Source organism: Oncorhynchus kisutch, linkage group LG11 (genome assembly GCF_002021735.2).
Source record: "Oncorhynchus kisutch isolate 150728-3 linkage group LG11, Okis_V2, whole genome shotgun sequence".
In the NCBI taxonomy this organism is placed as follows: domain Eukaryota; kingdom Metazoa; phylum Chordata; class Actinopteri; order Salmoniformes; family Salmonidae; genus Oncorhynchus; species Oncorhynchus kisutch.
The window spans coordinates 59,572,624-59,596,174 of record NC_034184.2 but is presented as its reverse complement, the minus strand read 5'-3'; the positions used below and the strand labels follow the sequence as shown (position 1 = coordinate 59,596,174).

Here is a 23,551-nt window from a genome sequence, read left to right as displayed (position 1 = left end):
TACTAAAGGACACCAATAATAAGAAGAGACTTGCTTGGGCCAAGAAACACGAGCAATGGACATTAGACAGGTGGAATTCTGTCCTTTGGTCTGATAAGTCCAAATTTGACATTTGTGGTTGCAACCGCCGTGTCTTTGTGACACGCAAAGTGAACGGGTGATCTCTGCATGTCTGTTTCCCATCGTGAAGCATGGAGGAGGAGGTGTGATGGTGTGGGGGTGCTTTGCTGCTGACTCTGTCAGTGATTTATTTAGAATTCAAGGCACACTTAACCAGCATGGCTACCACAGCATTCTGCAGCGATACGCCATCCCATCCGGTTTGCGCTTAGTGAGATTTGTTTTTCAACAGAATAATGACCCAACACAGGCAGTGTAAGGGCTACCAAGAAGGAGAGTGATGGAGTGCTGCATCAGATGACCTGACCTCCACAATCACCCGACCTCAACCCAATTGAGATGGTTTGGGATGAGTTGAACCGCAGAGTGAAGGAAAAGCAGCCAACAAGTGCTCGGCATATGTGGGAACTCCCTCCAGACTGTTGGAAAAGCATTCCAGGGGAAGCTGGTTGAGAAAATGCCAAGAGTGTGCAAAGCTGTCATCAAGGTAAAAAGTGGCTATTCTAATTGAATTTTAATGTGTTGTGCTTTTCTTATAACTAATTTTTGTGTTCTATTCATGTGCTGTTCTATAAACCACTTTCTGTGTTCATGCAGCTGGCCGACAGTACAAATCCTCACTATCAGCAGCTGCAATTTGGCAGTACGCTCAGATCTTGTTTTGAGAATGAACGAAAGATATCTCAGTTTCAAGGTCTCAGCTTAGAGAGAAGAGGTATTGGTCTGTCACATGTTACGAACCAGTATTGGTCTGTCATATGAATGAAGCAAATCGGTAATGATTCATTCATTATGCTACATCGTGTATAGCCGTATATAAGACAATTGCTGGGACTGCCGAGGCAGAGCTGCTGACAGACATTCACTATGGTGCATTACGTTTGTTGGAACTTCTCCAGCTCACTGACAAATAAACAATGATTAATTTAAGATTGACTTCGAGCGTCCCCGTGTAAGACATTCTACGACACTACTTTGCAGAATATAATTTTAAAAAATCTATTTTGATTTGTTTAACACTTTTTTGGTTACTACATGATTCCATATGTGTCATTTCATAGTTTGGATGCCTTTACTATTATTCTATGACATAGAAAATCATAAAAAAATTAAGAAAAAAACCCATGAATGAGTAGGTGTGTCCAACCTTTTGACTGGTACTGTATGTTTGCATGCTTATGGTATTTCATATAGTGCATGAATGCTTCAGGATGAGAATCGTCTGGATATTGACGTCTGCCCGTCAGGGGTGTTTGTGCACGTACACACACACACCCCGTTCTCCATTCAGTGCAGTCTGCTCCATGGAGTGATACGAAGTAAGTCCATCTAGTCAGATTAAGAGTAGGGAACGCAGTGGGAATGTAAATGTGGAGAGAATGGTGACTTCATCTCACAGACGGATGTGGGGAGAGCTGCAAGCGGTACCTTCAGAGAAAAATAAAAAGAGGATTTCATATCAATTCGCCAGAGTGTCTGCTCTGCTGGAGAACGGGGAGGCAGTTTATGGCTCTGCATCACTCTCTGTCATTCTCTCTCTCTCTCTCTCTCTCTGTGTTATTCTCTCTCTGTCATTCTCTCTCTCTCTCTGTCGTTATCTCTATCTCTCTCTCTTTGTGTTATTCTCTCTCTGTCTCTCTCTCTGTCATTCTCTCTCGCTCTCTGTCATTATCTCTATCTCTCTGCCATTATCTCTATCTTTCTCTGTCATTATCTCTATTTCTGTGTCCTTATCTCACGCTCTGTGTCATTATCTCTCTCTCTCTCTGTGTTATTATCTCTCCCTCTCTCTCTGTGTCATTATCTCTCTCTGTCCTTATCTTTCTCTCAATCTATTTTTCTCTGTGTCATTATCTCTCTCTCTAGCATCTCTCTCTGTGTGCCATTATCTCTCTCTCTCTCTCTCTCTCTCTCTGTGTCATTAACTCTCTCTCTATCATCTCTCTTTCTCTGTCATTATCTCTCTTCCTCTCTTTCAGAGAGGTAGTACAAGTGTCTCAGTGTCTTGAGTGTGGGTGTCTGACTACAGAGAGAAAAACTCTTCCCAGACTGAGTTCGTATTTCTTATCAGAAAGACAAACTTCTATAGCCTGTGAACCGTCGTGTGTGTTTATGGACCAAGGGATGGACCGCACGGTTAATAAGACCAGCCCGGTCATGCTTGTCATGTTCAATGCACCTTCTCACCCAGGACTGGTAGGGGTGTGTGTGCATGGGTGAGTTCAGGGACTTACATGCAAGTAGGGTGACAGGCCTGTCACTACAGTGAAGACCCACAGGAGAAGAAGCTAGCTATGTCTCAGCTACTGTACATCTCTACCTGGGTCTTATTCACTCGGGCACCAAACAAAAGAAAACGGACTGAAACAGGTAGGTACGATGTGAACTTGTCCAATAAGAAACATTTCGTTTTCAGTTGAAAAATGTTTTGCTACGGTGTGCACTAATGAATACGACCCTGGTGAAGTCTATATTGCAGCCAAAATGATGTCTGTGTATCATTTTGGTGACATAGGAAGAGCATACCGTGTACACTATAGATAATGATTTTCAAGCTATGCAGAATCATAATTTGGTGTGAATCAACCAATACGTTTTAATAACCCAAACCATAGACCTAATAGGATTTTATTTGTTCACCCCCAAAAATAGCTTGGGTGTAAATACTGCAATGTGTGCTTAACATCATAATCCATCATTTCACATGCCTCTTCTCAATTCTGTTGAGGCTGTGGTAGAGGCTGACGTGCAGTCCAGCAGACAGCCAGCCACACAGACAGGCAGCTTCACATGTGCAGGCTGTCTTATAACACCTACAGCAGTGCACAGCGGTAATGGAGGGGAGGAATACGGGCAGCGACAGCGGCACAGCGGTAATGGAGGGGAGGAATACGGGCAGCGACAGCGGCACCGCGGTAATGGAGGGGAGGAATACGGGCAGCGACAGCGGCACCGCGGTAATGGAGGGGAGGAATACGGGCAGCGACAGTGGCACCGCGGTAATGGAGGGGAATACGGGCAGCGACAGCGGCACCGCGGTAATGGAGGGGAGGAATACGGGCAGCGACAGCGGCACCGCGGTAATGGAGGGGAGGAATACGGGCAGCGACAGCGGCACAGCGGTAATGGAGGGGAGGAATACGGGCAGCGACAGCGGCACAGCGGTAATGGAGGGGAGGAATACGGGCAGCGACAGCGGCACCGCGGTAATGGAGGGGAGGAATACGGGCAGCGACAGCGGCACTGCGGTAATGGAGGGGAGGAATATACCGCGGTAATGGAGGGGAGGAATACGGGCAGCGACAGCGGCACCGCGGTAATGGAGGGGAGGAATACGGGCAGCGACAGCGGCACAGCGGTAATGGAGGGGAGGAATACGGGCAGCGACAGCGGCACAGCGGTAATGGAGGGGAGGAATACGGGCAGCGACAGCGGCACCGCGGTAATGGAGGGGAGGAATACGGGCAGCGACAGCGGCACTGCGGTAATGGAGGGGAGGAATATACCGCGGTAATGGAGGGGAGGAATACGGGCAGCGGCAGTCATACGCGCTAGCCGCCCGCCACCCTGCGTTGGGAGTCTCAAACCCAGATCCGAAAGCGCTGATATCAGGGCAAGGTGATGGAATGGTGGTGGATCTTCACAGTACTAGTTTGTTACAGTCGACTGTAGTATTTCAGTGTGATGCTTGATAAGGCAGTGGGGGAAGGCGGACACTCTGTCCTTGTTGCGATGAGGTTGAGATCACGGCGTAGGGTAGATTCTGAATGACAGCGACATCTGCTGCTGTCAAGGGTGCATAAGAAATAGACACATCCCAAATGTTCACACCAGTGCTAGGATGACAGGACGCACTATGACTGAAGAAAGAAAGCCCGAACGGTACGGCTCCGATCTTCCAGAATTGCGCCGCAACAAAACGTTTCATCGCTTGAACTACACAAGCGATTGAGTTACCTGTAACCGAATCGATACCACATCTTCCAAATCAGATGATGTTGTGATTCTTGTGAGTGTTAAGACCAGAAGGTCAAAAGTAGTACACTATATAGGTCTGGGTCTCCCAAACTCGGTCCTCTGGACACCAGGCGGTGCACTTTTTGTTTGTTTGTTGCCCTAGCACTACACAGCAATGCTCAGGCAAAAACCCCAAAATGTGCAGCTCTTGGGGGTCCCGAGGACTGAGTTAGGGAAACGCTGATATAGGGAATAGGGTGCCATTTGGGACACGGCCCATCTAACGCGGTAATGAAAAGGGACGTCTTTATATACATCCCATCATGATGGTTGTTAATATTCTGAAAGCATTTAATATTATTTACATCAGTGAGGCTGAAAGGTAATGGGCGTATTACAGAGCTGGAGGCATCAAAGTCTCTACTCATCTCAATAACATTAACAGGCTAGAGGGAGAGAGAGTCAGAGAGATGGGGGGTGAGGGAAAGAGAGAGTCAGAGAGAGAGAGAGTCAGAGAGAGAGAGAGAGTCAGAGAGATGGGGGGGTGAGGGAAAGAGAGAGTCAGAGAGAGAGAGTCAGAGAGAGAGAGAGAGACCGAGAGAGAGAGACCGAGAGCGACCGAGAGAGAGAGAGCAAGACTCCAACCTGATCAATAAAAACCTACCCTCTCTTGTCTTGTAAACCCAGAGTTTGGGGCTGGGCGTCTAATTCAATACCATGCCACAAAATCAATCACACACACACACACAGCGAGAGAAAGAGTGAGGTAGAAAGAGAGAGTGCGAGCACATCACGTTGTCCCCCCTCGCCTTGTCATGTTCAGTAATCCCTTCACTCACCACTTCCACGCACACACACACTGTGAAACACACACACACTGTGACACACACACACAGACACTGTGACACACACACACAGACACTGTGCCACACACACACACACACAGACACTGTGACACACAGAAACACACACTGTGACACACAGACACACACACTGTGACACACACACACAAACACACAGTGACACACACACACACACACACACACATACACTGTGACACACACTGTGACACACACACACATACACTGTGACACACACACACATACACTGGGACACACACACACATACACTGGGACACACACACACACACTGTGACACACACACACACACACACACTGTGACACACAAACACACACACACACCGCAGCGTGATATCACTGTCTTAGACAGTGTGAGGAGCACATTAGTTCTCCATGTCAGGGACTCAGGTGGCAGAGACATGACTGATTACGTCTTCACCCCGCTCAGGCGTTACCATACACACATCTAAGAACCCTAAGCAGACTGACACACACAGACACACACGCACGCACAAGATGTGGCATACATAAACAAGGTCATCCTGAATAAAGTCTACACACACGCACGTGAAGACAGACACACACACGCACACACACACACACACACCCATGAAAAGCAGTGTTCATCAAGCCCATAGAATGAAATCCAATCAAATTGTATTTGTCACATGCACCGAATAGAGGTGCTTACTTACAAGCCCTTAACCAACAACGCAGTTCAAGACAGAGTTATTTTCTAAATAAACTCAAGTTGTAAAAAAACGTAATTACAATCACAACCATCATGATCGGATGCATATATAGCGTACAGCCCGTGTAAAACAACATAGTGCACAGCTCAATTCATCCTCTTACCGTCTAACGAGAGCTCAATACGGTGTCAGTGGTCAGACAGCACACACAAAGTCTCTCCTCTGTAAGTAGAGTATACAGCGTGGAAACACACTGACAACAAAACTGCAGCATCCAAAAAAACTCACTGCTGGAGAACGGGGAGGCAGTTTATGGCTCTGCATCACTCGCTGTCATTACACCAGTCAGTCAGTCTCTCTCAACGTCTGCAAGCCTAGCCTTCCATCACAACATACATCCTCCCCTCTGTCCTTCCCCTCGTTCCTGAGAGCCCTCTGCAACACCGGCGTGACATGCTGCTCACTCCCCCTCTGTCCTGTCTCCCTCCCTCACTCACCGCTGGTCTCCTCATCCCGCTCTCCCTCTCTCTCTCCATCCATCCATCCATTCATTCAGTGAGATAGGCAGACAGACAGACAGACAGATTCAGACAGTGGTAGACCGACCTGGTCTTCTGGCAAGCGGCGCAGAGCCAGGCTTTCTCCAGCTTGCTGTAGGTGCGGCAGGACTTGCAGACGTTGTACTGGCAGTCCAGACACGGGCGCTTGGGGTTGACCAGGAAGGTGAAGGGAGAACAGCAGCGGATGCAGCAGCGCTCGTTGAAGCGGGGCTGCTTGGAGAGGACGGAGCATCTGCTGCCTTCCTCCGCCAGCTCCTGCTTCATCTCACTGCCCGAGAGAGACAGAGAGAGAGGGGGGGGGGGGGGAGGGAGGGAGTGAGTGAACAGTGAGAGGACGGTGGTGCGGGAATAATTGGAGACGCTGTGACAAATTCAAAAGGGAGCTCACTCTCTATCTCTCTCTCTCTCAGCTCCCGACAAATCAGAGAGACCGTTACTTCTCGTTTCCCCACATCATTCAAAGACAATGTGTCTCGGGCACGCGAGTGGGTCTAGTTGTAACCAAAATGTTGTGTTTATTTATTTCACCTTTCTTTAACCAGATAAGCAAGTTGAGAACAAGTTCTCATTTACAATTGCGACCTGGCCAAGATAAAGCAAAGCAGTTCGACACATACAACAACACAGAGTTACACATGGAGTAAAACAAACATACAGTCAATAATACAGTAAAAAAATAAGTCTATATACAATGTGAGCAAATAAGGTGAGATAAGGGAGGTAAAGGCAAAAAAAGGCCATGGTGGCGAAGTAAATACAATATAACAAGTAAAACACTGGAATGGTTGATTTGCAGTGGAAGAATGTGCAAAGTAGAGAGAAATAATGGGGGGGCAAAGGAGCTAAATAAATAAATAAATACAGTAGGGAAAGAGGTAGTTGTTTGGGCTAAATTATAGATGTGCTATGTACAGGTGCAGTAATCTGTGAGCTGCTCTGACAGCTGGTGCTTAAAGCTAGTGAGGGAGATAAGTGTTTCCAGTTTCAGAGATTTTTGTAGTTCGTTCCAGTCATTGGCAGCAAAGACCTGGAAGGAGAGGCGACCAAAGGAAGAATTAGTTTTGGGGGTGACCAGAGAGATATACCTGCTGGAGCGCGTGCTACAGGTGGGTGCTGCTATGGTGACCAGCGAGCTGAGATAAGGGGGGACTTTACCTAGCAGGGTCTTGTAGATGACCTGGAGCCACTGGGTTGGGCGACGAGTATGAAGTGCGGGTCAGCCAACAGAGCGTACAGGTCGGATGGATGGCACTGTGATAGACTGCATCCAATTTATTGAGTAGGGTATTGGAGGCTATTTTGTAAACGACATCACCGAAATCGAGGATTGGTAGGATGATCAGTTTTACAAGGGTATGTTTGGCAGCATGAGTGAAGGATGCTTTGTTGTGAAGTAGGAAGCCAATTCTAGATGTAACTTTGGAAGGAGAGTTTACAGTCTAACCAGGACCTTGGTATTTGTAGTTGTCCACATATTCTAAGAGAGCCGTCCAGAGTAGTGATGTTGGACAGGCGGGCAGGTGCAGGCAGTGATCGGTTGAAGAGCATGCATTTAGTTTTACTTGTATTTAAGAGCAATTGGAGGCCACTTAAGGAGAGTTGTATGGCATTGAAGCTCACCTGGAGGATTGTTAACACAGTGTCCAAAGAAGGGCCAGTAGTATACAGAATGGTGTCGTCTGCGTAGAGGTGGATCAGAGACTCACCAACAGCAAGAGCGACATCATTGATGTATACAGAGAAGAGAGTCGGTCCAAGAATTGAACCCTGTGGCACCCCCATAGAGACTGCCAGAGGCCCGGACAACAGACCCTCCGATTTGACACACTGAACTCTATCATCAATAAATACGGCTGCACAGTATTGTTTCTTATCGATGGCGGTTAAGATATCGTTTAGGACCTTGAGCGTGGCTGAGGTGCACCCACGACCAGCTCTGAAACCAGATTGCATAGCGGAGAAGGTATGGTGGGATTCGAAATGGTCGGTAATCTGTTTGTTGACTTGGCTTTCGAAGACCTTAGAAAGGCAGGGTAGGATAGATATAGGTCTGTAGCAGTTTGGGTCAAGAGTGTCCCGCAGTGTCCCGATGACCGCAGCTGCTTTCCAATCTTTGGGAATCTCAGACGACACGAAAGAGAGGTTGAACTGGCTAGTAATAGGGGTGGCACTAATTTCGGCAGATCATTTTAAAAAGAAAGGGTCCAGATTTCCTAGTCCGGCTGATTTGTAGGGTCCACATTTTGCTCTTTCAGAACATCAGCTGACTGGATTTGGGAAAAGGAGAAATGGGGAAGGCTTGGGCGAGTTGTTGTGGGGGGTGCAGTGCTGTTGACCGGGGTAGGGGTAGCCAGGTGGAAAGCATGGCGAGCCGTAGAAAAATGCTTATTGAAATTCTCAATTATAGTGGATTTATCGGTGGTGACAGTGTTTCCTATCTTCAGTGCAATGGGCAGCTGGGAGGAGGTGTTCTTATTCTCCATGGACTTTACAGTTTCCCAGAACTTTTTTGAGTTTGTGTTGCAGGACGCAAATTTCTGCTTGAAAAAGCTAGCCTTAGCTTTTCTAACTACCTGTGTATATTGGTTCCTTCCCTGAAAAGTTGCATATCAAGTGGGCTGTTTCGATGCCAATTTAGAACGCCACAGGATGTTTTTGTGTTGGTTAAGGGCAGTCACATCTGGAGAGAACCAAGGGCTATATCTGTTCCTGGTTCTAAATTTCTTGAGTAGGGCATGCTTATTTAAGATGGTGAGGAAGGCATTTAAAAAAAAAATGACATCCTCTACTGACGGGATGAGATCAATATCCTTCCAGGATACCCCGGCCAGGTCGATTAGAAAGGCCTGCACGCTGAAGTGTTTCAGGGAGCGTTTGACAGTGATGAGTGGAGGTCGTTTGACCGCTGACCCATTACGGATGCAGGCAATGAGGCAGTGATCGCTGAGATCTTGGTCGAAAACAGCAGAGGTGTATTTAGAGGGCAAGTTGGTTAGGATGATATCTATGAGGGTGTTTACGGCTTTGGGGTGGTAACTGGTAGGTTCATTGATAATTTGTGTGAGATTGAGGGCATCAAGCTTAGATTGTAGGATGGCTGGGGTGTTAAGCATGTTCCAGTTTAGGTAGCCTAGCAGCACGAGATCTGAAGATAGATGGGTGGCAATCAGTTCACATATGATGTCCAGAGCACAGCTGGGGGCAGAGGGTGGTCTATAGCAGGCAGCAACGGTGAGAGACTTGTTTTTAGAGAGGTGGATTTTTAAAAGCGGAAGTTCAAATTGTTTGGGTACAGACCTGGATAGTAGGACAGAACTCTGCAGGCTATCTTTGCAGTAGATTGCAACACTGCCCCCTTTGGCCGTTCTATCTTGTCTGAAAATGTTGTAGTTGGGGATGAAAATTTCAGAATTTTGGGTGGTCTTCCTAAGCCAGGATTCAGACACGGCTAGAACATCCGGGTTGGCAGAGTGTGCTAAAGCAGTGAATAAAACAAACTTAGGGAGGAGGCTTCTAATGTTAACATGCATGAAACCAAGGCTATTACGGTTACAGAAGTCATCAAAAGAGAGCGCCTGGGGAATAGGAGTGGAGCTAGGCACTGCAGGGACTGGATTCACCTCTACATCACCAGAGGAACAGAGGAGGAGTAGGATAAGGGTACGGCTAAAAGCTATGAGAATTGGTTGTCTAGAACATTTGGAACAGAGAGTAAAAGGAGGTTTCTGGGGGCGATAAAATAGCTTCAAGGTATAATGTACAGACAAAGGTATGGTAGGATGTGAATACAGTGGAGGTAAACCTAGGTATTGAGTGATGATGAGAGAGATATTGTCTCTAGAAACATCAGTGAAACCAGGTGATGTCATCGCATGTGTGTGTGGTGGAACTGAAAGGTTGGATAAGGTATAGTGAGCAGGGCTAGAGGCTCTACAGTGAAATAAGCCAATAAACACTAACCAGAAGAAGCAATGGACAAGGCATATTGAGGAGAGGCATGCTTAGCCGAGTGATCATAAGGGTCCAGTGAGTAGTGAGGTTGGTTGGGGTCACGGCGATTCAGACAGCTAGCCGGGCCATCGGTAGCAAGCTAGCATAGGATGGAGGTCTGTTTTTAGCCACCTCGTGTGTTTCCATCGGTAGATTAGTGGGGTTCCGTGTGGAAGAGGGGATTTTGGCAAAATAGATATAGTTATAGTGACCGGAAAAAAATTGTCCGATAGACCTATTCATGGAACAGCCGATAAGACTGCTAACGATTAGCGGGCCGCAAATGGGCTTTCAGGTAACGTCGCGACGGAGGGGCTAGTTGGATAACTATTGTGGATTTCAGATTTTAGAGTGAGGCGGGTTGCAGGAGAGTGTTTTGAAGTTGAGTTTTTGGAAAATAAAAATATAAAAGATATGCGAAGAAAGGTGTAAATATATATATATACAGTGGGGCAAAAAAGTATTTAGTCAGCCACCAATTGTGCAAGTTCTCCCACTTAAAAAGATGAGGCCTGTAATTTTCATCATAGGTACACCAACTATGACAGACAAAACGAGGAACAAAAATCCTGAAAATCACATGAATTTATCACATGAATTTATTTGCAAATTATGGTGGAAAATAAGTATTTGGTCAATAACAAAAGTTTATCTCAATACTTTGTTATATACCCTTTGTTGGCAATGACAGAGGTCAAACATTTTCTGTAAGTCTTCACAAGGTTTTCACACACTGTTGCTGGTATTTTGGCCCATTCCTCCATGCAGATCTCCTCTAGAGCAGTGATGTTTTGGGGCTGTTGCTGGGCAACACGGACTTTCAACTCCCTCCAAAGATTTTCTATGGGGTTGAGATCTGGAGACTGGCTAGGCCACTCCAGGATCTTGAAATGCTTCTTACGAAGCCACTCCTTCATTGCCCGGGTGGTGTGTTTGGTGTGTTTCATTGTCATGCTGAAAGACCCAGCCACGTTTCATCTTCAATGCCCTTGCTGATGGAAGGAGGTTTTCACTCAAAATCTCACATGGCCCCATTCATTCTTTCCTTTACACGGATCAGTCGTCCTGGTCCCTTTGCAGAAAAACAGCCCCAAAGCATGATGTTTCCACCCCCATGCTTCACAGTAGGTATGGTGTTCTTTGGATGCAACTCAGCATTCTTTGTCCTCCAAACACGAAAAGTTGTATTTTGGTTTCATCTGACCATATGACATTCTCCCAATCTTCTTCTGGATCATCCAAATGCTCTCTAGCAAACTTCAGACAGGCCTGGACATGTACTGGCTTAAGTAGGGGGATACGTCTGGCACTGCAGGATTTGAGTCCCTGGCGGCGTAGTGTGTTACTGATGGTAGGCTTTGTTACTTTGGTCCCCGTTCTCTGCAGGTCATTCACTAGGTCCCCCGGTGTGGTTCTGTGATTTTTGCTCACCATTCTTGTGATCATTTTGACCCCACGGGGTGAGATCTTGCGTGGAGCCCCAGATCGAGGGAGATTATCAGTGGTCTTGTATGTCTTCCATTTCCAATAATTGCTCCCACAGTTGATTTCTTCAAACCAAGCTGCTTACCTATTGCAGATTCAGTCTTCCCAGCATGGTGCAGGTCTACAATTTGGTTTCTGGTGTCCTTTGACAGCTCTTTGGTCTTGGCCATAGTGGAGTTTGGAGTGTGACTGTTTGAGGTTGTGGACAGGTGTCTTTTATACTGATAACAAGTTCAAACAGGTGCCATTAATACAGGTAACGAGTGGAGGACAGAGGAGCCTCTTAATGAAGAAGTTACAGGTCTGTGAGAGCCAGAAATCTTGCTTGTTTGTAGGTGACCAAATACTTATTTTCCACCATAATTTGCAAATAAATTCATAAATTGATTTTCTGGATTTTTTTTCTCATTTTGTCTGTCATTTTGTCCATAGTTGAAGTGTACCTATGATGAAAATTACAGGCCTCTCTCATCTTTTTAAGTGGGAGAACTTGCACAATTGGTGGCTGACTAAATACTTTTTGCCCCACTTTGTCCAAGATGGCGTAGCAGTAAGTCGTCCTGTCGTGTCGTGTCCCTGTATATTTCGTTTATTTTTCGTTTTTTACATATTTTTCGTTTTTTACATAGCTATCCCTTTAAAACATTTTGCTAAACCTAAGCTTCCAAATACTCTCCTGCTACCCGCCTCACCCAATGTTGCTATTTTTCCTAAAGTATTAATATTTACTTCGGAACCCCTCAACTGAAGCTAGCCAGCTAACCACCAGCTATGCTAGCAGTCTTCAGCTAACCGGTCATCAGCTAACCTGTAGTTCGGAAAGCTCTCGCCAGTTCGAACAACGCGACTCTAACCAGAGCATAACGGACCTATTTATTTTTCATCCCCGGATTCATCCCCGGATTCCCACCGCAAAAGGAACATTTTTCAGCTGGATTTTTCAGCTGGATCTTCACAACTAGCTATCTAGCGAAACCGCAACCCCGGATGATTACCCCTGGCTAGCGTTTCCACCCACTTAGCTTGAAGCTAGCCCGGCCTGCGCTACCACCGTAGCATACTCCTGAGCTACAATACCCGGGCCCACGACCGGTCTATCGATGTCACCGCATGAAGAGGAATAAACACTCACCCCATCGCGACGTCCCCCAAAGGCTAACTCTCTAGCCCTCGCTATCTCCCTGCTTGCTAATTCGGCCTGCTAACTGCTAGCTTGTCCAGCTCCGGTCCGCTAACTGCTACCTTGTCTAGCCCGGGCCTACAAACTGTTAGCTTGTTAGCACAGGCCTGCTAACCGCCTGAATCGCCGCGTCCCAAACGCTCACTGGACCCATATTTACTTTCTATCTCTTTTGACTTTTAATTTGTTTATACCTTCCGGAAACCTGCCTCACCCAATGTGATACGGAATCGCTATTATTTGTTTTTTTTTATTTTATTTTTAGAACACACTCAAGAACCTCCAGAAGCTAACCAGCTAACTAGCTACAAGCTATTTAGTCATTGTTAGTTTTTTTTAACCTGGATAACACTCGCCAGTCCAGCTTCCCTGCCCTATCCACCGCTGCCCCCTGGACACTGATCTCTTGGCTACATAGCTGATGCACGCTGGACTGTCCATTAATCACGGTACTCCATTCTGCTTGTTTGTTTTATCTGTTGGCCCCGTTGCCTAGTCTACGCCATTTTACCTGCTGTTGTTGTGCTAGCTGATTAGCTGTTGTCTCACCTACTGTTTTAGCTAGCTTTCCCAATTCAACACCTGTGATTACTGTATGCCTCGCTGTATGTCTCTCTCAAATGTCAATATGCCTTGTATACTGTTGTTCAGGTTAGTTATCATTGTTTTAGTTCACAATGGAGCCCCTAGCTCCACTCTTCATACCCCTGATAACTCCTTTGTCCCACCTCCCACACATGCGGTGACCTCACCCATTACTACCAGCATGTCCAGAGATACAACCTCTCTCATCATCACCCAGTGCATGGGCTTACCTCCGCTGTACCCGCACCCCACCATACCCCTGTCTGCGCTCTGTCCCCAACGCTCTAGGCGACCAGTTTTGATAGCCTTTAGCCGCACCCTCATACTACTCCTTCTCTGTTCCGCGGGTGATGTGGAGGTAAACCCAGGCACCCTCATTTGTTGACTTCTGTGATCGAAAAAGCCTTGGTTTCATGCATGTCAACATCAGAAGCCTCCTCCCTAAGTTTGTCTTACTCACTGCTTTAGCACACTCTGCTAACCCTGATGTCCTTGCTGTGTCTGAATCCTGGCTCAGGAAGGCCACCAAAAATTCAGAGATTTCCATACCCAACTATAACATCTTCCGTCAAGATAGAACTGCCAAAGGGGGAGGAGTTGCAGTTTACTGCAGAGATAGCCTGCAAAGTAATGTCATACTTTCCAGGTCCATACCCAAACAGTTCGAACTACTAATTTATTACTCTCTCCAGAAATAAGTCTCTCACGGTTGCCGCCTGCTACCGACCCCCCTCAGCTCCCAGCTGTGCCCTGGACACCATTTGTGAATTGATCGCCCCCCATCTAGCTTCAGAGTTTGTTCTGTTAGGTGACCTAAACTGGGATATGCTTAACACCCCGCCAGTCCTACAATCTAAGCTAGATGCCCTCAATCTCACCAGGTACAACCCTAACTCTGTAAACAAGGGCACCCTCATAGACGTCATCCTGACCAACTGGCCCTCCAAATACACCTCCGCTGTCTTCAACCAGGATCTCGGCGATCACTGCCTCATTGCCTGTATCCGCTACGGAGCCGCAGTCAAACGACCACCCCTCATCACTGTCAAACGCTCCCTAAAACACTTCTGTGAGCAGGCCTTTCTAATCGACCTGGCCCGGGTATCCTGGAAGGACATTGACCTCATCCCGTCAGTTGAGGATGCCTGGTCATTCTTTAAAAGTAACTTCCTCACCATTTTAGATAAGCATGCTCCGTTCAAAAAATGCAGAACTAAGAACAGATACAGCCCTTGGTTCACCCCAGACCTGACTGCCCTCGACCAGCACAAAAACATCCTGTGGCGGACTGCAATAGCATCGAATAGTCCCCGTGATATGCAACTGTTCAGGGAAGTCCGGAACCAATACACGCAGTCAGTCAGGAAAGCTAAGGCCAGCTTCTTCAGGCAGAAGTTTGCATCCTGTAGCTCCAACTCCAAAAAGTTCTGGGACACTGTGAAGTCCATGGAGAACAAGAGCACCTCCTCCCAGCTGCCCACTGCACTGAGGCTAGGTAACACGGTCACCACTGATAAATCCATGATTATCGAAAACTTCAATAAGCATTTCTCAACGGCTGGCCATGCCTTCCGCCTGGCTACTTCAACCTCGGCCAACAGCTCCGCCCCCCCCGCAGCTCCTCGCCCAAGCCTCTCCAGGTTCTCCTTTACCCAAATCCAGATAGCAGATGTTCTGAAAGAGCTGCAAAACCTGGACCCGTACAAATCAGCTGGGCTTGACAATCTGGACCCTCTATACTTTGCAGACAGAGTTCAGTGTGTCAAATCGGAGGGCATGCTGTCCGGTCCTCTGGCAGTCTCTATGGGGGTGCCACAGGGTTCAATTCTCGGGCCGACTCTTTTCTCTGTGTATATCAATGATGTTGCTCTTGCTGCGGGCGATTCCCTGATCCACCTCTACGCAGACGACACCATTCTATATACTTTCGGCCCGTCTTTGGACACTGTGCTATCTAACCTCCAAACAAGCTTCAATGCCATACAACACTCCTTCCGTGGCCTCCAACTGCTCTTAAACGCTAGTAAAACCAAATGCATGCTTTTCAACCGGTCGCTGCCTGCACCCGCATGCCCGACTAGCATCACCACCCTGGATGGTTCCGACCTAGAATATGTGGACGTCTATAAGTACCTAGGTGTCTGGCTAGACTGCAAACTCTCCTTCCAGACTCATATCAAACATCTCCAATCGAAAACCAAATCAAGAGTCGGCTTTCTATTCCGCAACAAAGCCTCCTTCACTCACGCTGCCAAGCTTACCCTAGTAAAACTGACTATCCTACCGATCCTCGACTTCGGCGATGTCATCTACAAAATGGCTTCCAACACTCTACTCAGCAAACTGGATGCAGTCTATCACAGTGCCATCCGTTTTGTCACTAAAGCACCTTATACCACCCACCACTGCGACTTGTATGCTCTAGTCGGCTGGCCCTCGCTACATATTCGTCGCCAGACCCACTGGCTCCAGGTCATCTACAAGTCCATGCTAGGTAAAGCTCCGCCTTATCTCAGCTCACTGGTCACGATGGCAACACCCATCCGTAGCACGCGCTCCAGCAGGTGTATCTCACTGATCATCCCTAAAGCCAACACCTCATTTGGCCGCCTTTCGTTCCAGTACTCTGCTGCCTGTGACTGGAACGAATTGCAAAAATCGCTGAAGTTGGAGACTTTTATCTCCCTCACCAACTTCAAACATCAGCTATCTGAGCAGCTAACCGATCGCTGCAGCTGTACATAGTCTATTGGTAAATAGCCCACCCTTTTCACCTACCTCATCCCCATACTGTTTTTATTTATTTACTTTTCTGCACACCAATATCTCTACCTGTACATGACCATCTGATCATTTATCACTCCAGTGTTAATCTGCAAAATTGTAATTATTTGCCTACCTCCTCATGCCTTTTGCACACATTGTATATAGACCCCCCCTTTGTTTTCTACTGTGTTATTGACTTGTTAATTGTTTACTCCATGTGTAACTCTTTGTTGTATGCTCACACTGCTATGCTTTATCTTGGCCAGGTCGCAGTTGCAAATGAGAACTTGTTCTCAACTAGCCTACCTGGTTAAATAAAGGTGAAATAAAAATAATAAAAATAAAAATATACGGGACACGACAAGGCGAGTACAAAGGACGTCTGACTGCTATGCCATCTTGGGAATCAACCTTTAGCCTCTAAACTTGCGCGCAACGCAACACTATGCCAGCATTACTGGATGTGTTCTAATGTAGTAACAAAACAAATAATAATGATGTAGCTTGCTGTGATTGAACACACACAAGAAACAAAGCGGAAGAAAAAGGACTGAAAAAGAAAGGGGCTACAGACACACCACTTTGGGAAGGGCCGGGATCATTTGGGCTGTCAATCTCAGTTTTAGCCAATAGAAACAAACCAGCTGTCCAGAGCTCGGCTATTTGATCAATTCATTCCTTGAACAAAAGCCATCAAAAGGATTTCCCTTCTCTTACCGCATCAGGCTGTTCATCGCTGAACAGTGTGGCTCGTCCCAAATGGCGCCCTATCACAAGTCTACCTCCTTTGAACAAAGAAATATGTGCTCCGTTTTGGGAATAGACTGTCATTTGGGACACAGCCTGTATCTCTCCCTACACATACGCTACACACACTATGTCCAGAAAATTATATTATTATTATTCCAGGTATAATGACTTATTTACATGTACCTTTCTGTATGCAGTATATGTTGCATCGCTTACTGTACACATGTCGCTTCCTGTGCATCCACGGTGGTTGTATTAGCCAGTCCTATGGGGCTTGTATGAAGGTGAGAGAGAGGGTGAGTTTAACTCACGGTGGGAGAGTAAATTATTTACACTCCTCTCCTCCAGGATTTACTGTGCTCAGAGTAACTCTTATACAGCTTCCATTGATCCTACACCCGCACCCGCACACACACACCTCCCCCGTTCTCTTATATCCATCCAGTTAGTTGTATCTATCCACAGAGATTTATAACTGAATTCATTGGATTATTTCTCCACAACGAAAAGGCACATACTGCAACATGATCTTCTAAACCTGGGTAGTGTAGAGCACATATTAGTACTGCTGGGATGATGAAGGCAGCCTGCAGTGGAAGGGCGGTTCCAGACGTGTGTGTGTGTGTATGTGTGTGTGTGTGTCTGTGAGAGAGAGAGAGACTAATCTGCAATATCCCAACTTTAGTAATACTCATCCTCCAGCTCATCCTCATCCTGGAGGAATCGCTGATTGTGTTCCATACGCATCATTAGCCATGGTATATTAATACGATGAACCAACGTTCATATGCACAGTTCATAACCCACACACTGTCGCACTTGCGCAAACACACACAGTCAAAAGACACTTAGCTACCGTATCCAACAATACAAAGGAGGTCATGTGCAGAAGGGCGGGGATTGGCTAATTTTAGACCAAAAAAAAGAGGATATTCTGTATCTATTGGCAATGAATATGAAAAGCGATCAAAACATTTGTGTAGAACATTAAACAAAACAAGTGCATAACATTCTAAACAACAGGCTTTCACATTGAGGAGTTAGAATGTTATTCATATGTATCCCTTACGTGTCTATGAAACCCAGATGATGGTTTTGATTGACCAAAACCCATTTTAGTGAGGCTCCCTAGCGCTAAATGACTAACCTAACGATGAGGGGCCAGCTGGATGATAACTCTGGAGCGGCAGGTAGCCTAGTGGTTAGAGCGCTGGGCCAGTAAACAAAAGGTTGCTGGATTGAATTCCCGAACTGACAAGGTAAAAAAATCTGTCGTCCTGCCCCTGAACAAGGCAGTTAACCCACTGTTCCCCGGTAGGCTGTCATTGTAAATAACAATTTGTTCTTAACTGACTTGTCTAGTTAACTAAAAGGTCAAATTTAAAACGGAAAAAATAAAATGATAGCTCGGTATCAAGCCATGCAGGCCATTAGGCTAAAAGAGCAGCGTAACGTAGACATATACCCAAGGACAGAGAGCCATGTCGACACACCTGGTGTCCCATCAGATGAACCCCCTTTCCTGTTAACTAGCGGTAATAGAAGCACACACTGTGCCCCCCCCCCCCCCCCCATCACCATTCAATACCGGATAGGACACTGATGACCACGAGAGTAGGGGATTGTATTCATACCACTGGTGCAGCTGGACAGGACACACACGGAAGCATACACTGTGTGTGTGTGTGTGTGTGTGTGTGTGTGTGTGTGTGTGTGTGTGTGTGTGAGTGAGAGAGAGAGAGAGAGAGAGAGAAGTAGGCTGCTGACGGCTAGCCCTGCTGAGCCTGTGTATAATTGGGGAGAGCAGCGGCCTCTGGGCCCGTATTCATACTCTGTGTAACCCATCCCAGGGCTAACAGTGAGCGCCTGGGAACCATCAATCCAGGTGGGATAACAGCAGGGAGATATTTCATCATGGAGCACAGCCTGGGGATTTACAACCTCTCTCTCTCTCCCAAAGGATTTATTCTACAGAGGTATGGACTAGGCACCTTAAATAGACCAAAGACAGAGATACAAGTGCACACATAGAACTCCTATACATTCTATATGTAATTCTATCTCACACACACACACACACACACACACACACACACACACACACACACACACTTGGCTACCCTCCTACACCTACGTCTTTCCTCAGCATCAGAGATGTCTGGCTGGTGGGCTCTCCACTGCAGAGAGATGAAAGGCCTGGGTCTGTGTCCCAAATGGCACTCTTTTGCCTTTACAGTGCACCGCTTTTGATCCGGGCCTGTAGTAGGGCTGTGGTCAAAAGTAGTACACTGTGAAGGGAAAAGGGTTCCATTTGGGACGCAAGCCCTGATCAAAGCCTTCCTGTGATGTGGAAGAGAACTTTTTGACCATTCTGCTCTCCCTACACAAACCCCAGGTTAACTTTATTATAAGGCCATTCTGGCCTTCATTCAGACCAGCAAAGAAGGAGAGTGCGTGTGTGTTTGTGTGTTTGTGTGTGTGTGTGTGTGTGTGTGTGTGTGTGTGTGTGTATGTGTGTGTGTGTGTGTGATCCTAAGTGTGTGTGTTTTTGTGTACGTGTGTGTGTATGTGTGTGTGTGTGTGTGTGTGTGTGTGTGTGTGTGTGTGTGTGTGTGTGTGTGTGTGTATGTGTGTGTGTGTGTGTGTGTGATCCTAAGTGTGTGTGTTTTTGTGTACGTGTGTGTGTGTCAGTAGTGGAAAAAGTACCCAATTTACATACTTGAGTAAAAGTAAAGATAACTTAAAAGAAGATGACTCAAGTAAAAGTCACCCAGTAAAATACTACTTGAGCAAAAGTCTGAAAGTATTTCGTTTTAAATGTACTTAAGTATCAAAAGTAAACGTATAAATAATTTAACATTTCTTATATTAAGCAAACCAGACAACACGATTTTCACATGTGTGTTTAGTGAGTCTGCCAGATCAAAGGTAGTAATAAAGAGAACATCCCTGGTCATCCTAAGTGCGTGAATTAGACTATTTTACTGTCCTGCTAAGCATTCAAAGTGTAACGAGTACTTTTGGGTGTCAGGGAAAATGTATGTAAAAAGTATGTAAAAAGTACATGCCTTTTTTTCGGGAAAAAAGTAAAAGTTGTCAAAAATATAAATAGCAAAGTACAGATACCCCAAAAAACGACTTATTAAGTAGTACTAAAAGGTATTTTTACTTAAGTACTTTGCACCACTTGTCACGTTCGTTGACGGAAGAATCAGACCACATATTTTAATTAATTGAAACTCACCAAACAAAACAATCAAGCACAAACGAACCGTGAAGCCAATGGCGTGCACACAGGCAACTAACCAAAAAACAAGATCCCACAAACTAAAGGTGGAAAAAAGGCTGCTTAAGTATGATCCCCAATCAGAGACAACGACAGACAGCTGCCTCTGATTGGGAACCATACCCGGCCAACAAAGAAATAGAAAAACTAGAATGCCCACCCAAATCACACCCCGAACTAAACAAATAGAGAAATAAAAAGGCTCTCTAAGGTCAGGGCGTGACACCACTGGTGTGTGTGTGCATATAACTGTGTGTGTGTGTGTATATAACTTTGTGTGCCTGTGTGTGTGCGTGTGTTTGTTTGTGTGTGTGTGCATATAACTTTGTGTGCCTATGTGTTTGTGTGTATGCATATAACTGTGTGCCTATGTGTGTGTGTATATAAGGCTTTATGAATAAATCATAGTGGGGGAAATGAGCCTTAACAAGCCCCTGAGTGACGCTTAAGTTCGGCCAACTTTTTTCATTAGCTTGTCTTTACTATTTAGTCAATAATTAATTTCCCTCTCATTCTCTATGTATGGAACGTATTACTACTGCCCTTTAGAAGACTGGTGAGAATTGGGATGCATCGCAAATGGGCCACTATTTGCTCTATAGCTTTTGACCAGGGCCCACAGCTCTATTTAAGGAACAGTGTGCCATTTGGGACACACCCTGGCCTTCATGCAGCAGCAGTGTTAGGGCCAGATTTACGAAGCATTTACCAGGTGCAAAGTATAACTGCACCTAATGTGCCAAGTACTTACGGCAGGGTAGAGTATATGGCAGTAGAAAGGAGCACCAAAGTGGTGGGAACCAGAGTTTTCCATGACCACGTGGTTCAGGGAAAACGTCCTGGTCAATATACTTTTGTTATGAAGATAGAGAGAGCAGAGAGAGCCCATGGACTACGCCTTCTAGCTTACCGACATCTCTTTTCCATTCTTCTGAGCAGAAAAATGACTTCAAGAAGACATAGAAGCAGAAACAGCAGACAAGGGCATTTCTCTCTCAAACCTCTGACTTCAAGGAGACGTGAGGAAGAAATGCTGTGCACGTGCGATTGACAGTAAGTAATGTGCTGCTGCCTGCATTCGTTGATTTCTGTTTTTGGAGAACTGTGGCAGAGGAGCAGACCTGGTGCTTAGCATTCGCTTGCGTGGGTGTGTGGATGACTGCTGCTGCAGCTGAGAGAGGGAGAGAAAGAGAACGAACAAACATAGCACAGACTCCAGACATTAACCACCTGGGTTGGCCTTCTCTCTGCCAATGCAACAAGCAGCTGCAAATAGGCTGTCATTAAATTAAGTTTGTGGTTAATTGCGGTAAAAAAGTAATTCTGCTCATAGATTATGCATGTATGAACTACATATTGACAGATCCAGCCCAAAGTGCAAGGTTGAAAAAAAGACTTAGTGGCCAAAGTACCAGAGCATATCTTTAAATCAGTATTCTACTGTATAGCAAATACTGTACTGTCATCGTCTCCATTATCAATCAATACTGTTTCAATCTATCACACTTCCTGCTACTTCCCGCTCTTTGAAACTGGTCCAGGGCCAGTTGTTTAAATTGGCTGATAATGAGTGGGGTAAGAATAATCGATCCCAAATCAGTTGCCATGAGCAGAAAGAAATGTTGTTTTTAAAGGGCCTTTCTTCGACATTATGTGGTCATGATTAGACTTGGATGTGCTTTGACCAGAAGATACTTCCTATTTGTCCATCACTTCCATGTCAGAGCAGAAGCACATGACAGCCATAAATCGTGCAGTGGGGGTTATCGGCACTCGCCTAACATGGCTGTCTCCAGGCAGTTGATTGAGATGGTCTGGCTGAGGAGGGCGCTTGCTGGACTCTCCTGGAACTATATCTCATCTTAGGTAGCAGGGCTAAAATGGTTAGCATGCTACACTAATGTGTTACGCTAAAGTAAATATATCAACTCTATTCATCATCAGCAGGTTTACACTGAGGTGACACACTCTCATGAGGTTGTTACCTCCAACTAGGGGGATTTACTTCAAATGCTGAAGTGTCTTAGTCATTTACAGTAGTCGTCTGTCAAAGCCCTAGTGACTCTTGGCTGACTCGTTTTGCACTGGAGCTAGCGAGCTAAGCTAAACCACTCTAGGTTACATAGAGTACATCTCTTTGTAGCCCCCACACAGCACAAAGCCTAGATAAGGTCTTCTTCTCTCTCTACTTATTTGTTACAGTAGTCGTCTGCCAAAGACTCCTGGCTGACTCTTTAAACCATCTTTTGCTTTGGAGCTATCAAGCTAAGCTAACCCAAGTTACAGTACAGTGCATCTTTCTGCACAGCACAAAGACTAGAGAAGGGCTTCTTCTCTCTCTACTGGAACTAACTCACCCCATGTTACAGCTCTCTTTAGCCTCCTCCCAGCACACAGCCAAGATACGCCTCCATCCACTTGTATTGAAATCTCAGGTTGCTTTGAAGGCCAAAATAATGACAACTGTCACCAGATTTACAGACTAAGTAATTTGCTAAGCGTCACACATGCCTAGCGTCAGCCATTTCATTTCTATGGTTTGTTTGTACAGTTCATGTTATAGCCGGTGCCAGAAGACACTGATTGCAACCATCCTCTCGGTTATTCGCCAGCCACTTTGCTAAGATTGTTTCTGTTGTTTTATTGCACTTCTCAGGTGAATTCTCCAGGTGAATCTGGCAGCTGGTGGACCCACTCTCCCTCCTCTCTTCATCCCTCGCCCTCTCTAGTTGAGTGTGGCAGCTGGTGGCAGGTGGAGTTGGTGCTGGACTGACTGACCTCGAAATGAACAGTGAAGTGTTTGAAGATCCAGAGTCTCCCCAACTCCTTCTCCTTCCCACCTCCTCCCCACTAAGATCTCTCTATGGGCAGACGACTAGCGCTGTACTCAGCAACCATCCAGCAGCAGGAGTCTACTGCTGCATAGCACAGAGAAATTGGCTGATTTTAAAGATTGAAGAAGAAGGAAAAAAACTCTAAGGATATTCTTAGGAAGGATAGAGAGAGAGGGCAGAGAAAATCCCCTTCTCTCCTATTTTGTGATCCACAGAGAGACGTTAGTTCTACTACTCACCATCAGCCCCAGTACTGTACGGCTACGCTGCTAACTCTTAGCATGGCGCCCAGTATTCGAGCCCATCGAACTAAGTGACATAACAGTAAATAAGGGCCAGCGATCTCTATTGGGAGATAAAGCACAGTTCCCCCTCCCTCTTTTACTGCGAATGGCACCCTACTCAAATGGCACCCTATTCCCTATATAGTGCACTACTTTTGGGCTCTGGTCAAATGTAGTGCACTATATAGGAAATAGGGTGCCA

General features: G+C 46.1%; 1 protein-coding gene across 2 annotated transcripts in view; it reads right to left on the bottom strand.

Annotated features, from left to right (window-relative positions):
• The window catches only part of myripb (myosin VIIA and Rab interacting protein b), a 197,537-nt gene that overhangs the window by 67,293 nt on the left and 106,693 nt on the right, over positions 1–23,551 (bottom strand). For both annotated transcript variants that reach the window (XM_031835980.1, XM_031835981.1), the window contains exon 3: positions 6,236–6,457. In XM_031835980.1, coding sequence (XP_031691840.1) covers positions 6,236–6,457 — 222 coding nt within the window. The remainder of the gene's footprint in view (positions 1–6,235; positions 6,458–23,551) is intronic.